The sequence below is a fragment of the Lynx canadensis genome, chromosome B3 (assembly GCF_007474595.2).
Source record: "Lynx canadensis isolate LIC74 chromosome B3, mLynCan4.pri.v2, whole genome shotgun sequence".
Lineage (NCBI taxonomy): Eukaryota > Metazoa > Chordata > Mammalia > Carnivora > Felidae > Lynx > Lynx canadensis.
In genome coordinates this window covers 51,768,101-51,783,704 of record NC_044308.2, presented here as the reverse complement: position 1 = coordinate 51,783,704, position 15,604 = coordinate 51,768,101, and the positions used below count along the sequence as shown (strand labels likewise).

Below are 15,604 nucleotides of genomic sequence, written 5' to 3'. Positions count from 1 at the left end.
TATTACTTTATTCCTGTCAGAATGGCTAAAACCAACAACACAGGAAACCGCAGGTGTTGGTGAAGATGTGAATATAGGGGAACCCCCTTACATTGGGGGTCAGTGTAATAAGTCAGTCAGAAAAAGACAAATACCATATGATTTCACTCATATGCAAACTGGTGCAGCCACTCTGAAAAACAGTACGGAGTTTCCTTAAAAAGTTAGAACTAGAACTACCCTACAATTCAGCAATTGCACTATTAAGTATTCACCCAAAGGATACAAAAATACTGATTCAGTGTATTTAATGCTGTTGTAATATTTGATAATACTGCTATAAACATTGCACCCCAATGTTTATAGCAGCATTATCAACAATAGCCAAATTATGGAAATAGCCAAAGTGTCCATTGGCTGATAAATGGATAAACAAGATGTGGTATACACGCACAGACACACACAGACACACACACACAGACACACACACACACACACACACACACGCGTGCATGCACACAATGGAATACTACTCAGCGATGAAAAAGAATGAAATCTTGCCATTTGCAATGATGTGGCTGGAACTAGAGAGTATTATGTTAAGTGAAATAAGTCAGTCAGAGAAAGATGAATACAATATGATTTCATTCCTGTGTGGAATTTAAGAAACAAAACAGATGAACATAGGGGGTAAAAAAGAGGCAAACCAGAAAACAGACTTTTAACTATGGAGAACAAACTGAGGGTTGCTGGAGGTGAGGTGAGTAGGGGGGTGGGTTAAATGGGTTATGGGTATTAAGGAGGGCATTTGTTGTGATGAGGACTGGATGTTGTATGTAAATGATGAATCATTAGATTCTACACCTGAAACCAATGTTATTCTGTATGTTAACTAACTGGAATTTAAATAAAAACTTTGGGGGAAAAAAAAGAAATGGCGGGTCCTGACAATAGGATGCAGAGCCTGGGATGCAGCCTGTCCAGGGTGCTGACCACTGCCCAGGGAGCCCTCCGCTGGTCATAGACTTGGGAGGCTCAAAGGCCAGGAAGCGGCCCGAGCAGTCTGACTCCCAAGAAAGTGGCCCATGGGCCATGATGGTACTTCTCAGGCTTGTGGGTTTCACACACCAATAAAATTTCAAAAGAATTGCTGGGGACTGACTTAGAGTAGCTGAATTTCTTTCTGACAAGGGCATTTAAAATGTGATGAAGATTTTAACAATTTAAGGTGTCTGTCATCTACCATCATGATCATTTCACAGAAGAACATTTTGACTTGAAAAACTGTAGGAAGGGCACACCTGCAAAGCAAGGAGGGCCCCTCACTGTGGAAAGTCTTGCTTAGGGAAGTTCCCACATCAGCCTGTCATTTTCGGTGTGTTCTGGACCAGAACGGTTGAGACAGGTGCCATCTGTAGGACAGTGCTCATGTCTCCTCTCATCCTCCCTTTATCGGACACTTTGCTTGTGTGGCCCGTGCTAAGCCCCCAAGGCTCAGCAGCAGGCTGTAACCTCAGAGACCACCTGTCTCCCGAGAGCAGGAAACACACTGCTCTCACGGTGGCTGTTCATTGCATGCGTTAGGTGACATGTTCCCCCTTCCCCCCTTCAGTGACATCTGCACACAGTCATTTATCAAGTTGGGAAACTTCTCACCCTGTTTTCCATAGTGAGCCGAGATGCTTCCTGTCGGAAACTACTCTTGACTTCACTTTCACTTTCAAATTGCTTCTTCAAGAGCTCGCTGGCCTGCTGCATTTCTTGAATCTTACTGATCAGCTTCTCTTTCTCTTTGGTGTGTATTTCATTTTGGGCCTCTAAGGTCCTGACAAAGAGATAAAGGAAATTGTGTAACAGTTTGACTGTCATGGAGAAGTCACTCATTGTCATAGCAAAAACTGATTATTTCCAAAGGCAGAAAAATACTTCGGCCAATTTATGTATAGGGTGAATAGTACTCGAGTAGAAATGTCCTCGAAGTGGGGATGGGGGGGTGGGGGCAAAGATCAGGGCTGGCTGTGTATAAAATTGTCTATGACTGCCCTGGTCTCCTTAACCTGATGGAGATTCTTGCCTCCACTCCGCCAGGGGCTGCTGAGGGCTCCCACGAGGCATCCACAACCACTCATGCCCTTAAGACAGAAAGCCCGATGATTATCTCCTTCGTGAAAGGCCTGGGGACCAGACTCTCAAAAAGCCAGGGATCAGAGAGAAGCAGCAGCCCATCAAGAGTTCCAAGACAGTGTCTCCCCACTTTCCTACTCTTTGGGGCCCTCATTTCATCCCTCTCCTACCAATGAAGTCACATGACTAAAAATGTTCTCTAGGACATATTGTGTCCATGTATTGCCCTGAGAATCAAGTATGTCAGTGAGCTGGCAGCAAAAATTTTCCTCACGAGGCTCCACCAGAGCGCCAGGCCCTCTGCTGGTCAGAATGCAAATTTGGGGCGATTAACAGTGAAGATTCTCTATCAGCACAGATTTCAAGTCTTACTCTAAACGGTTTGCTATAAGAAAATCTCTTTTCTCACACACAATCTTATTTCATCAGTTTTTTAAACAGATTATCTGCGTGTGGGGCATGACATTCTAACAGTATAAAAGAGTATGTGGTGAGAAGTAAGTCCCCTTCCCTCCCCTGTGTGCCAGCCATCCAGTTACCCTCCCTGGAAGCAGGCGATGTTTTGGTTCTTGTATGTTTTCCCAGGGTGTGTGTGTGTGTGTGTGTACATATGTGTTTCTTTCCTTCACATTTAAATGGTAATGCATCATATTACCTTAATCAGCACCTTGCTGTTTTGGCTTAATAACATATGTTGGTATCTCCCACAATTTCAGAAAAGAAAAGCATTTACGTGAGCATGAACATCACAAGCATACACATTAACACTTACTTTCTTTGTGTTCCCTCCTCTTCTTGATTGCGGTTCAACTGGTTAGACAATTCTTCCAGTTTTCCTGTAGTGAGAAGACCTGCCATTACTTTGGGGGCTATATGGCACCCTGATTCGGATTTGGTTGTGCTTTCAGTTATCAGGGGTCCTAAGCTGTTTCCTGGTAGAGGTTTTGTTTGGTCTGAACAATGTTTAAAAATTTTTAGGTGTGGGGCGCCTGGATGGCTTGGTCGGTTAAGCGTCCGACTTCGGCTTGGGTCACGATCTTGCGGTCGGTGGGTTCGAGCCCCGCGTCGGGCTCAGTGCTGACAGCTCAGAGCCTGGAGCCTGTTTCAGATTCTGTGTCTCCCTCTCTCTGTGACCCTCCCCCATTCATGCTCTGTCTCTCTCTGTCTCAAAAATAAATAAACGTTAAAAAAAATTTAAAAAAAAATTTTTTTAGGTGTGCCTGGGTGGCTCAGTTAAGCATCCGCCTTTGACTCAGGTCATGATCTCTCAGTTCATAAGATTGAGCCCCATGTCGGGCTCTGTGCTGACAGCTCAGATCCTGGAGTCTGCTTCAGATTCTGTATTTCCCTCTCTCTCTGTCCCTTCCCCACTCATGCTCTGTCTCTTTCTCCAAAATAAAAAGACAAAAAATTAAAAAGTTTTAAAGCCGTTATTCTAAAGTTGTCATACTTCACATAAAAATATGGATTTCTGGGGGCGCCTGGGTGGCGCAGTTGGTTAAGCGTCCGACTTCAGCCAGGTCACGATCTCGCGGTCCGTGAGTTCGAGCCCCGCGTCAGGCTCTGGGCTGACGGCTCAGAGCCTGGAGCCTGTTTCCGATTCTGTGTCTCCCTCTCTCTCTGCCCCTCCCCCGTTCATGCTCTGTCTCTCTCTGTCCCAAAAATAAATAAACGTTGAAAAAAAAAATTAAAAAAAAAATATGGATTTCTGGCTTTTCTTTAAAAATAGGATCGAGGGCACCTGGGTGGCTCAGTCGGTTAAGTGTCCAACTCCTGGTTCAGGTTCAGATCATGATCTCACGGTTCCTGAGTTTGAGCCCCACATTGGGTACTGTGCTGACAGTGCAGAGCCTGCTTAGAATTCTCTCTCTCCCTCTCTCTCTGCCCCTCCCACATGCTTTCTCTCTCTCTCAATAAATTAATTAAAAAATTTTGAGTTAAAAAAATAAGACTATCAAACAACACTGAGGCCAATTTGCCTACTTGGCAACAATCAATGGAGCTCGGAGGCTGGGGCACCTTACTGCCTCCTCCACTCAGCCCCCTTCTCACATTTGTCACTTGGCTGGGCCCCTGGAGAATCAGAGTCTGAGATCCCTGGGTACAATGACTTTTCTGTCATTTCCAGGACACAGGAAACCATGTTCTAAAAGCACTTCCGTGACAGTTGCAGGTACCTTTCATGCTTTCAGTTTGTTCATTCAGGCGGATTTCCAGATCTTGCTTTTGCTTCTCCAGCTCTGAAATTTGCTGTTTGAAGTCTGGGATCATCTTTAGAGAAGAATCAGAAATATTTGAATATAAAACGCTTTCATCTCTGAACTTTAAAATCTCAGAGCTACTCAGAAGCAAACTGAACCCTCTAGGAGTCTAACCCCAAGGAGCGTACATCTAGCATAGTTGTGTGTGAGGGCCAGCTGAGGTGTTAGACTGGTTTGGCATTATGGTTTTATACCTCAGGATCTGTACAGTCACAAGCAATACCAGCATGTTCAGAGGGACTGGTTCTCACACGCTACAACCTTCTCTCCAGGGGGAGAAGGAAGTACACAGTCTGGAGGGCATCACGGGGAGGGGGGAGGGGCTCTGCTGAGATGAGGGCAATGTGAGCAAACAGAGGGCAGCCTTTTTGGCCAAGGCCCAGAGATGCCATCTCCTCATCCAGGAACAGGAAAATCATCTCAAAGAGGTCCCCCCACGCCCCGTGAATTCCAGGCGGTGCACTGCTCTGTTAGTGGAGGTCTGGAATGGTCCAGTATGTCTCATAGTCCTCTATCCTTGTCTTCTGTATTTCTTTAAATGTCATTCACCTCCACCCTCAGTTAGGTAAATGGCTTTTCTGTCGTCCAAGTTTGTAAGAACAACTGTGCTTCTGAAGCAAATGAAGAAAACTTGTTTGTGCATGAAGATGTATGTTCCACATTATTCCTCACTAACATTTCATCCAAAGAATAAACAAAGACACGAAGGGCCTTAATCACCGTTCCACATGTTTGCTGTGCCCATGGTCACGTCTCCTCACCTGGGACGCAGCCTTGCAATTTCCTAACACTCTCAGGTTAGGCAGAGGAGAAGGAAATGGTAAGAAAGGTGACAAGGTGCAGCCTCTAGAGAGGTGGCTTGAGAAACCCCAGGAAAGTGTGGTATCGTGGAAGGCGGCAGAACAAAAGCAGGCATGAAGAGGGAGTGATGATGTCACCAGATGTTGCTGAGAGACAAGATGAGGGTGAAAAAGAAGGTGGCTGTGGGGTAAATGGGGGATGAGTTGAGAAATCAGTTAGGTGGCCACTGAGAAGTCTGGCCAGCTCCCCCCAAAAAATGGGGTGGTGACTGCAGGTGAAGTGGGGTTAAGAAAGGGATGTTCTTTGAGGAGATTCCTATAGCATTTCTCAGTGGCTAGAGGCTTGAGTTGGAAGAAAAGATGAGACAAACTCAGAAGGAAGGAATCCTGGAAGAGAGAAGCCCTTGGAAAAATGAGATAAGAGGCACATCATCTCTGCTCACAGCACAAGCAGAAGAATGGACCTGAACACATGTCCCACTCAAGAGTTACCCTTCTTACCTTAGGGTTTTTTTGTCACTTGCCAAGGGGTTAGGGCTAGACTTAAAATACATAGGTTTATGGGGCGCCTGGGTGGCGCAGTCGGTTAAGCGTCCGACTTCAGCCAGGTCACGATCTCGCGGTCCGTGAGTTCGAGCCCCGCGTCAGGCTCTGGGCTGATGGCTCAGAGCCTGGAGCCTGTTTCCGATTCTGTGTCTCCCTCTCTCTCTGCCCCTCCCCCGTTCATGCTCTGTCTGTCTCTGTCCCAAAAATAAGTAAACATTGAAAAAAAAAATTAAAAAAAAAAAATACATAGGTTTAAACACACACACACACACACCAGAATTTGGACCCATTCTATGGTAAACAAACCACCTCTCACATCAAAGTGCTTTCCAGCCTAGGGTAATTTTATAGATTTATCTTCTTTGTAAAAAATAATTAATTAATTTTAAAAACAAAGTTCTTTTTTTTAAGTTTATTTATTTTGAGAGAGAGAGAGAGAGAACGAGGATAAGCCAGGGAGGGCCAGAGTGAAAGGGAAAGAGAATCCCAAGCAGGCTCTTCACTGTCAGTACAGAGCCTGACATGGGGCTTAAACTCAGGAACTGTGAGATCATGACCTGAGCCAAAATCAAGAGTTGGGTGCTTAACTGAATGAACCACATCCCCAGGTACCCCTATAGTTTTATCCTCTGACTCAGTTATTTCACTCCTAGAAAACATAATTCTGATCCATCATTTACTGCCAAGAAACTGAGTTTTATTCCACTAACAAATGACATCTCTAGAATAATGGCCACACCTGGGGCCCACAGATAAGACCATACCATGTTTTCTGATGTCAGCCTGGTAACTTCATGACGGATACTTTCATTGATGTCAGTCTCTTCTCTAAATAATTTCTGCAGGTGGTTGATTTCTTGACTTAGATGCACCACTTTGAAGTTCAAAGCTTCAATCTCCTTTTCATAGCAATCCTTCTGGGACTGGAAATGGCTTTCCAAAACACTGTCAGAGGACGGGTCAACAAATTAACCACTGGTTTTTATTCTGCCATGTTGTTGACTGTGAGTGTGTACATGTGCAGCAGTTATGAAAATTCACAATTAGAGCCATGCTAAGTATATAATTTTACTTATGTACACATAGTTATACGCTATGGAACTGTGTACACAGGATTATAAAATCCTTCTAGTTAGTTAGGAAGCATTATGTGCATTAACATGCAGTTAATAATAAGAAATTATAGACACTATTAAAATTGCATGTTAATAGTTCAAGAATATTTTCTGTATGATGCAACAATATACATTCATTATGCATTTGTCCAGCCTCATAGAATGTACAACACCGACAGTGAACCCTGAAGTAAACTACTGATTTTTGATGATAATGACAGATCAGTTTAACAGACATACCACTCTGGTGGGGGATTCTAATGCTGATTACATGGGGGCAGGGGAAGGGAAATACCAGGGAAATCTCTGTACTTTCTGCTAAATTTTGCTGTGGACCTAAAGTTGTCCTAAAAATAAAGGTTGTATGTAAAAAATTACAGTAAACTCCTTAAATTTAAACACAGTTATATCTCTATAACAACCCTGGCTAACTTGTTTGTTATAATCTGTTTTTACTGTACAGGTTATGGGTTTTATTACTTGAAAGTTTATCCTTTAAAAAGATTGTTTTCCATTATTCAACTCATTATTTAATTCTCAAAATATTTCGAGTGATTACTAGATCATCCTACTGTAAGGAATTCCCTTGTGTGTCAAATCTGTGGAATATAAACTTTTGACTTTCCTCTATCTATCGTCTCTGAAAATAAAAAAAAGAACTCTGAGGGGGAATTTCTCACTGTGTTGCTTTCTTCAGTCCTTCATAAGCAAACCAAAGTTCTCCATCCTCATTTAAATGTTCCAAATCTTCCAAAGAGAGCCTGGAAAATAAGGGAGGGTAAGAAAATCTATCATCTCTCTCATGTGTTCCATGTTCCTAAATATTTGGTAATGCAAAAATGATTACCTGCTTCTTACATCTTCAATGTCATAGCTTTCAAGAAGTTGTTTGGTGATCTCGGACATCTTTTCTGAGAGGAAGAGGCAGAGCTGATATAAATTACATTTTTGAATGTGGTTCCAATTCTCTAGATGTCACACAGAGTCTCCAGCTAACCATACCATCAACTAACTTACTGGCCATTCAACCAAACAACTAACCAACCACCCAACTACGAAGGCAACCAACTATTCAACATACCACATATCCAACCAATCAGCAAACCAACCAGACTTGTGGGCTCAGTGACTCATATTTTTCTTACCTCTCATTTCCCGTTTTTGTGATTGCACGTGTTTCTCCACATCTATCTTCTGTGTCTGAAGTAGCTCTATCTCCTTTTCAAATTCAGAGATTGTCTGTATCACAGCAGTGACCGTACCAGATGAAGAAAAAAAACAGCTATTATGGTTTATGTCAGACAAAGAGAATACTCTTACTGTGTTGTGTATCTACCCAAGACATCCTTACCCAGTTAAAATCTTGTTAAATCATCACTACCTACACAGTAAGGTCTTGAAGCATGTTTAACTGCTCAAAATATTGTTACCTATTCCCAGATGTAGTTGGTTGTAGCAACAGAATTAGTTTCCTTACCACATAAAGGGAAGAAATAGCTCCTTACTACAGGGGTGGGCTGCTGTGGGGAGGAAGAGGACCCAAGAGAAGTAAAACCTAAGAGGCTAAATTCCTTTTCACTGGATGGTGAACTCTAGGATTCAGGGATGTGGACAAGCCACTACCCTCATAATTGTGGGTTTGGGCTCCTGCCAGGTTTTAATGTGACACATGGCAGAGCCAGGGGTACCCAAGAGGTTAGGAGTTGGCTGTGGGGGTATGATGAGGGTCCACTGAGAGGCAGCACACGTTGTGGGGAAGAGGCTGTCTTTTGCCTTTATTACCTTGTGAGGTCAGCCTGAGAAAGAATCACACGTGTGTGTTTTGTAGCTAGGGGAGACATGCAGAGGGAAATAACCCCTCCTTGATATTTTCTCAGTCTAAGTGTTTAAGGGCTAGAGTTCCAGTTTCTTCAGAGGGTGAGAAGGCGGACCCAACTGACATTTACTGATCACTTTACATACACAACCTAATCCTTACAACAGGCCCATGTGGTGATACAGTAATAGTTTAGACAGAAAGCTGAGGCTCCATAAGGTGAAATGGCACACTCAGGGTCACATGGCAAGCTGATGGGGCCCCAGGACCATCCAATCCCAAAGACCTTCCTTTGGTAACACTTCAATAAATTTTTCAAGTCATATATGATCATAATGTTATTCATTTTCTGTGAAAATCAGACTGGTCTCCTTAATATATCACATCGAGAGTTTGGAACACAGTTTTAGCTACCAAAGCGGAAGTGCGTGACAAATAGTGATGCCTCACTCCAAGAGCAGCCATAGGACTTCCCAAGATGCAGACTAGCCAGATGACACGACTCCCACAGATTGACATGTCTTATGTGAGCTCCATTCTTATGGAGCAGTCAGAGCGATACGTGATCCTCTCTGATCCCACAGTCCAAAATCCTCCTTTTAAACAATAGGAAACTGGGGTCCAGAGAATACAGACAGTTCTGCCAGGAAGTCAAGAGAAGACTGTGATTCCTAAAGCTCTTCAAAACCATGCATGGCTATTCCGTGACAGTTACAGAGAATATTTGCATAATCTTAACAATATTCTACTAACATGCATTTCACTTATTTCATGGAAGCTTAAAAGCTTTCTAAACTTACACTGAAATGTTTTGCATTGAAGAACACAGAGACATGCAGTTTTGTGTTTTCTGGTAGGGAAGGAATTCAGTTACGCCTTGACTGTGCTAACATGGATCATTGCTTTTGTGGATTTTCTGATAACAATTTAAAATATATGATGCTGATAATAAGGTAGTTTAATTTTAATACAGGTATTTATAGAAATACAACAATGGGATGGGTTGTATAATAAGGGTTCACATCAACTTTTAATTTAATTTGAACATATTCTCTAGGTCAACATATTTGAATAGCTTCATATAATTACAAAATAGTTAGAAAGCTGAGTTTTAAAATAGGAAAACCAATTATTGGTAAGTTAAAGGCAGCTTGGGGGTTCATCCTCGGAAGAACTGAAGGGATCAGGGTCCTTTTGACTTTGGTCGTTATACAGATGCTGTCGGATGTCTGATCCTGTGGGAGTCTGAAACTGCTCCCTCTGTGCAGGTCAGATAACTTAGCCCAAGAGCTCATCTGGCAGTGAGAAGCCCCTTCTACCTTTGCCTGCTTGCTCAGTTGGGCCACCTCCCCCTTTAAGGCATCGGAGGTGACACGTTCTTCCTCCAGTTGGTGCTGCAGGTGCATTTTCTCATCCTTGAGAGCTTGAATGTCTTTTTTCAAAGAGCAGATCTGCTTCTCATAGTCTTGTGTTTTCTGTTCGAAACTTTTTTCAAGAAGTCTAGGTGCAAAAGAAAAAAATAATTAACTCAGAATTTCTCTAAATTTCTTTAACCTGAATTAGAACAATACATCATTTTGAAAATAGTAAGAGGAGACTTGGAAAGGAGACAAGTTAATTAGGATCTACTGTGACAGTTCCAATAGACAATGGCCTTATTTTTACCTGTTTCCTGTCCCCTTAGGTTAGGGAAGTTTCTTATACCTTCTGATCTGATAAACGTGGCTCTACTATGGTCACACGCAAGAAACACAGGGTAGGGAGGCTGAACTCAAAGACACAGTGGTGGCTGGGATACTGTATTTCTGAATCCATCCTAGTTCTGTGTGGTTCCCTGTGGTCTCTTGGAGGGGTCTCTTCCCTTAGCAGAGACCTTGGCACATTCTGCCAACTACTAGCCCCTGCCAAGTTTCAAGGATCCTAGAATGGTTTGGCTAGTTCCTAAATAAGTTAATACAGCCATTTAACATGTCAAAGGGGCCAGCCACTCAAACATTCTAAAATAAACTACAGCAAATCCAGGTATGCCAAAGTCCCTGGAAACTCAATTCCTTGTGAGATGGTTGCTCAATGAAATATGGGACAATTGACCAAGACAATAAATAACCAAAGAGAGATGTGACCTAGCCCAGCCTGACACAGCCCGGGGCTGGGGGAGGGGCTGTAGTCAGAATTGAAGCAGTCCTAGGGCTCCAGGAGTTTATTAAATCACCATTCTACTTGCTAGGCTGTCATCTCAGTCCATTTTATGACTTGCTTTCATAGCCCAAAGGGAAAATCCCAAGGAAGAGAGTCACATTCCCAATAGGTTTTTGTTTCATTCACTTTTAGAGATACTAACAAACTTCTTAACCTTGTTTTTACATTTTTCAAAAATCCACAGAGCTCCTAAGAGGCCAGTAAAGTACCTTGAAAAGAAGAAAACTGCAACCAAGAATCTATGTTGAAACAATCTCAGACTTGTACCTAAGCTGGTTGGGAGTGTCCCCCGCCCTCCCAGACTGCTGGCATCTGTACGCTCCTTGAGGGTTGTGACAGGGGCCAAAATGTCCCCTGTCAGCTGATCAAGGGCCAGATCAAGCTACAGGTGAGTGCTTATGAGGACTACAATAAGTTTAAAGTCACCTGGCCCTGGCCTGCCTCTCCAAACCCCTTCTTGAAATGATTGCTCCCAAGCAACCCCAGTGCACCATGAGATGCCAAGAACCAAGCTCCTCTCTTAAAGTTAAGAGTTCATTGGAAAATAAAAATTTCAAGGTGAAGAGCCAAATATCCCTATTTTAAAACTCATATAGGATCATGAAACACTTTGTCTATCTGTTAACTCTTGGAGCTCCTTGGTGACATTTCCTCCCCTAAAGTTGTGGCATCCATCCTGCTCCTTATGCAGACCCAGGCTCTTCTGCCAACTAAATGCACAGGAAGTTATATATATATCCTATCACCCCAGGCAGCCTGAGCCTTGTAGTCCTGAAGAGAAAGATGCCAGGAATATTTTGTTTCTCCCCAGCACCCTGCCACGCATCCCTACTTTGAACTCTAAAACCTTTGAGTTGACTCTAAGAGAAGGGAGCGCAGACTGCAGTCTTTAGAAATGAACAAAGGGTTCGGTATTGAGATAGGGAAGGTGGGACTGGTACCGTACAAGGTCATGGGGACCTGCCTTAACTGTTGTGAGGTGCGTTCCATCCCTTATCATCTGGGACAAGAGTCAAGTTAACAGACACAACAGACAGGGGAGGGAGGAAGGTTGGTTTCCTGGGCAGTAATTTTACTTCTTGGACTTGATGGAAGTTGAAAGGGGTGGCAGTCTCTGAACTCCTGTCTTAGCAATGATGGGAAAGCGAGAACTTCACGGTGGTCCACTGCCCACAGCTGCAGACCCTGTGCAGTGTCTGAAAGGCGCACACTGTGGGATGTGGCTCTCACACGTCTGACTCTCTCACTTCCTAAAAGATTCACCGCCCCCCATCCTGTATCTGTGACCTGCTAGCTGCAAGCCGAGAAGCAAAGTATAAAACAGTAGAGAGAGAGAGAAGGAGGCAGTAACTTTAAGGCAAACTAGGTTTCATACATTCTTTGTCGTTCTTCTTTTTGCACATCATCAAAGAGCTGCTTGGTGAGGTTGTCCATTTTTTCTGTGAAAAGAGAATGCTCTTTGAAATATATCTGCAAACCAACGCTTCCATTGTTTCATGTCATGTTTAAGAAAGTGAGAATGTGAGAACAGTCATGGGATATTTATGACTAGTAGGACTTGAGAGGGTAACTGTCACTTTTATAATTTATAAATCAGAAATACAGACAAGGGCGGGGGATAATCATTCTGACAAATTGGTTCTGTTGGAATGTGTGAATAGTTTCATTTATAGCACTTTTTTTTGGTCTGAGGATCATTTGTTTGATTTGAAAAGGCATATTGGCTTTGAGACAATATACATTATGAAAACTACATGGAAACCCTTTGGGGTTTCTTCCTTTGGGAAGAAAATGGTCAATTTAGAAGCCAGCGGCACCTCTGCTCCAGTTGTGACAACCAAAACTGTCAGACAGGGCCATATGTCCCCTGATGGGGAGAGGGGAACCATAGTGGTTCTCTTGGTTCAGAACCACTCATTCATGACAACCAAGAGAATAATGAAGCGTCTGTCTTTATCTGGGGAAGAGGAAGTATAACAAATCTCCTGTTGCATTCAGTACAAGAGTCTCTAACAACAAAGCATAGGTTGAGGGGACACTGGAAAGCCAGGCTATCATCACTGGGGTTCTGGATATTCTGAAGCTGTGACAGGCCTGTATTCCCAGCATATCCACACCAAACAGGTGCCCTTCAAAACGGGAGGAGTCCATTAAGCCTGATATCTCTATTTGTATATAGCTGATACCTCATCCTTGAATTCCACCCCATTTCTGAATTCTGCCCCAGAGGGGAGCCCAGGGATGAGGTGATGATAACTACCCTGAATTACTGGTTTAAAAAAAAAGCCAATAGTTTAATAGTTTGTTAAATGAGGTATCAAATGTCCCTGAATCAAAATAACTGCTACAGAATGTCATGAGTCAGCCAGAAAATACTAGAAAAATGCTTAAGCTTTAATTTAGAAGCCAGCATATTTGATATAATTTTAATTTTCGTTCACTCACAGAATTGGTTTCAGTTCTGGTACTTACATCTTAGGCCATTTGCAAGGGGGTGAAAGAGCTGCCCAAATGTGATTTTCTCCCCGGGAGCAAGGGGCTGATGTCCACATTGGAATCTCAAAAAGGGGAAACATTCGATAACAACCCTTAGTAATAAATAGGTCACAGGGTAATCGAAGGCTGGTGCTTTTCACAACACATTGTTTGCCATGTTTAGGGACACTCAGAGCATAAGCGGTTTATAAACACTGGGACTGAAAGTTTTCAAGCACTTTTTAGAAGGATATATAAAATTATGGACCCAAACAGGTCAACGCTATCAACTATGTAACTTTCAGGATGCATTTGTGGGAATTTAAATTTTCTTGTGGGAAAATCCACCTAACGTTAGAAGAAAGAGCAAATATACCCTGGAGCAGTGTACTGTGATAAAGGAGGTGGAGGTGGACAAGCTCTTCCCTAATTCAGGTCCAAGGTTTCCTCAGAGAACTCTGACCTCGTGCGTCGGTCAAGGCCCACATCATCAGTCCTCAGAGGCAGGGTGGAGGATGTGCAGTACCTGTAGCAGGAGGTCACTCCCATCCTGGGCGTCATCTGAACAGGCCCTCATGCTCTGCTGGCCAGGACTCAGGATGTTTATTTCCTCCTCCTGACATCTGTCTCTCCCACACTCTGACCTGAACCCCCAGGGCACCTGTGCTCCTCCGGCCTGGTGTATCCACGTCCTGCTGGGCCTGAGGTGTGTGCTGGGCCCCCAGGCCTGAACTCCCACTCCCCTGCTGCCCTGTCAGAGCTTACAGAAACAATCCTCTTAAATGGGTGTGGTCATTTAAACCATCTGGTCAGGAGCCCCCAGGTTCTTGTTCCTATCGGGATTTAGCAAGGGCTTGCAATCAGATTTTGAGTTGGAAAGCTATGGATGGACAGAGCTAAGCTGCTCCACATCCCTGAATGAAAGGGATACCGCTGGTTCCAAGGGTCTGACTCTGACAGCCTGGGGGTGATGTGGCTCAAGTGCTTAGCAGGGCCCTTCACTCAGAGCTGGGGCAGTAAGCAGAGGAGGGGGTGCCACTGAGACCAAGTCATTTGGACAGATTTGAAATCTGACTACAGATCCTCGGCCAGCAACAACACTGCTCCGGCATCACCCCGACTGTGCATCTGGATCACCACAAAGGTTTTTAAAAATATAGACAGATGCCTGAACTACCCCGGCCACCACCACTCACAGACACACCCATGCACACACACAGACACCGCCCCCACCCCATCTTCTGATGGAAAAGCTCCAGGCTTATGGCCCAGCCATCTGTATTTTGCAAATGGCCCAGACGGTTCTGAGACAGGGATTATCGTGCTGTCTGACAAAAGATGGAAATAAAACAGATGCCTCTGTAGGGTAAAGTTACCACAACTTAAATATAGTTATTCCCTGTGAGGCAAAAAATACCCTCATTTCCCTGGGTATACATTGCAGATTCCTGGTTCTGCCTAAAACTCCGTTCATACCCAGTAGTTATTTCCCTAATGACTAGACAGGTGAGCACATGAATGTTCGCATCGAGTCGCCTTGGGCTTTACCTTTCAACTCTTCAGTCTTCTCTTGAAGCTGCAGCTCTGTTTGCTCTTTTTGTATTTCCAGTTCTGAATTATGCTTCTGAAGCTTTGCCAATTTCTAGCGAAGAGAAGAAAAAAAGCTTTTTTGAAAACCTCACTTCCAGTTTTGTCACCACAGCCTTTCTTGGTGAAAAGCTGTATTTTTATTTATTTATCCATCCATCTATCCAGCTCAGCTCCTATCCGTAGAGAACAGCCGGCACCAGCCCAATGCAAGATGCTGTCTGTACTCCACTCACGTGCAAGAGCTCCATGTGACTTCAGGCACTGGCTCTCAACGTGACCCAGCAATGGCTGAAATCAAGGAAAAACAGCCAAATCCAAGGTCTCCTCAAAGTCAAGAAAGCACCTCCATCCTTTTCTTGAAGCTTCTCGATAGCCAAGGCATTTATGTATTTAATATGATAGAAATAATTTATATATAAAGTGAATCCACACTTTGAGAGTGTTATTATGCAGTAAGGATGTGTGATCATGACAGGAACTCTATTATTTTAGCTTCTCCTGGTAAAATATCTGCTGGGCTGACAGCTGGGGCCACTTGGTGCTGAAGGTTGGTGACCGGCAGCGTGGGCAACGGCATCAACTGGGTGCTGGACCACGGGGAAGGTGCCCTGGGGCTCCAGGCTGCCACAAACCTGGACGCTGTAGAACTTGAGAAAGTATGAGAATGGAGGGTAATAAATACTACCTCTTTAGAAAACT

At 43.7% G+C, this 15,604-nt stretch overlaps 1 protein-coding gene across 1 annotated transcript in view; it reads right to left on the bottom strand.

Moving 5' to 3' along the window:
- Window positions 1-15,604, bottom strand: part of MYO5C (myosin VC) — a 103,302-nt gene that overhangs the window by 26,588 nt on the left and 61,110 nt on the right. Inside the window, exons 23-32 of the mRNA XM_030318166.1 lie at window positions 14,864-14,957; window positions 12,216-12,279; window positions 9,961-10,141; window positions 7,971-8,064; window positions 7,673-7,736; window positions 7,506-7,586; window positions 6,475-6,655; window positions 4,281-4,374; window positions 2,876-2,939; window positions 1,636-1,804 (exon numbers count right to left, since the gene is read on the bottom strand). Coding sequence (XP_030174026.1) covers window positions 1,636-1,804; window positions 2,876-2,939; window positions 4,281-4,374; window positions 6,475-6,655; window positions 7,506-7,586; window positions 7,673-7,736; window positions 7,971-8,064; window positions 9,961-10,141; window positions 12,216-12,279; window positions 14,864-14,957 — 1,086 coding nt within the window. The remainder of the gene's footprint in view (window positions 1-1,635; window positions 1,805-2,875; window positions 2,940-4,280; window positions 4,375-6,474; window positions 6,656-7,505; window positions 7,587-7,672; window positions 7,737-7,970; window positions 8,065-9,960; window positions 10,142-12,215; window positions 12,280-14,863; window positions 14,958-15,604) is intronic.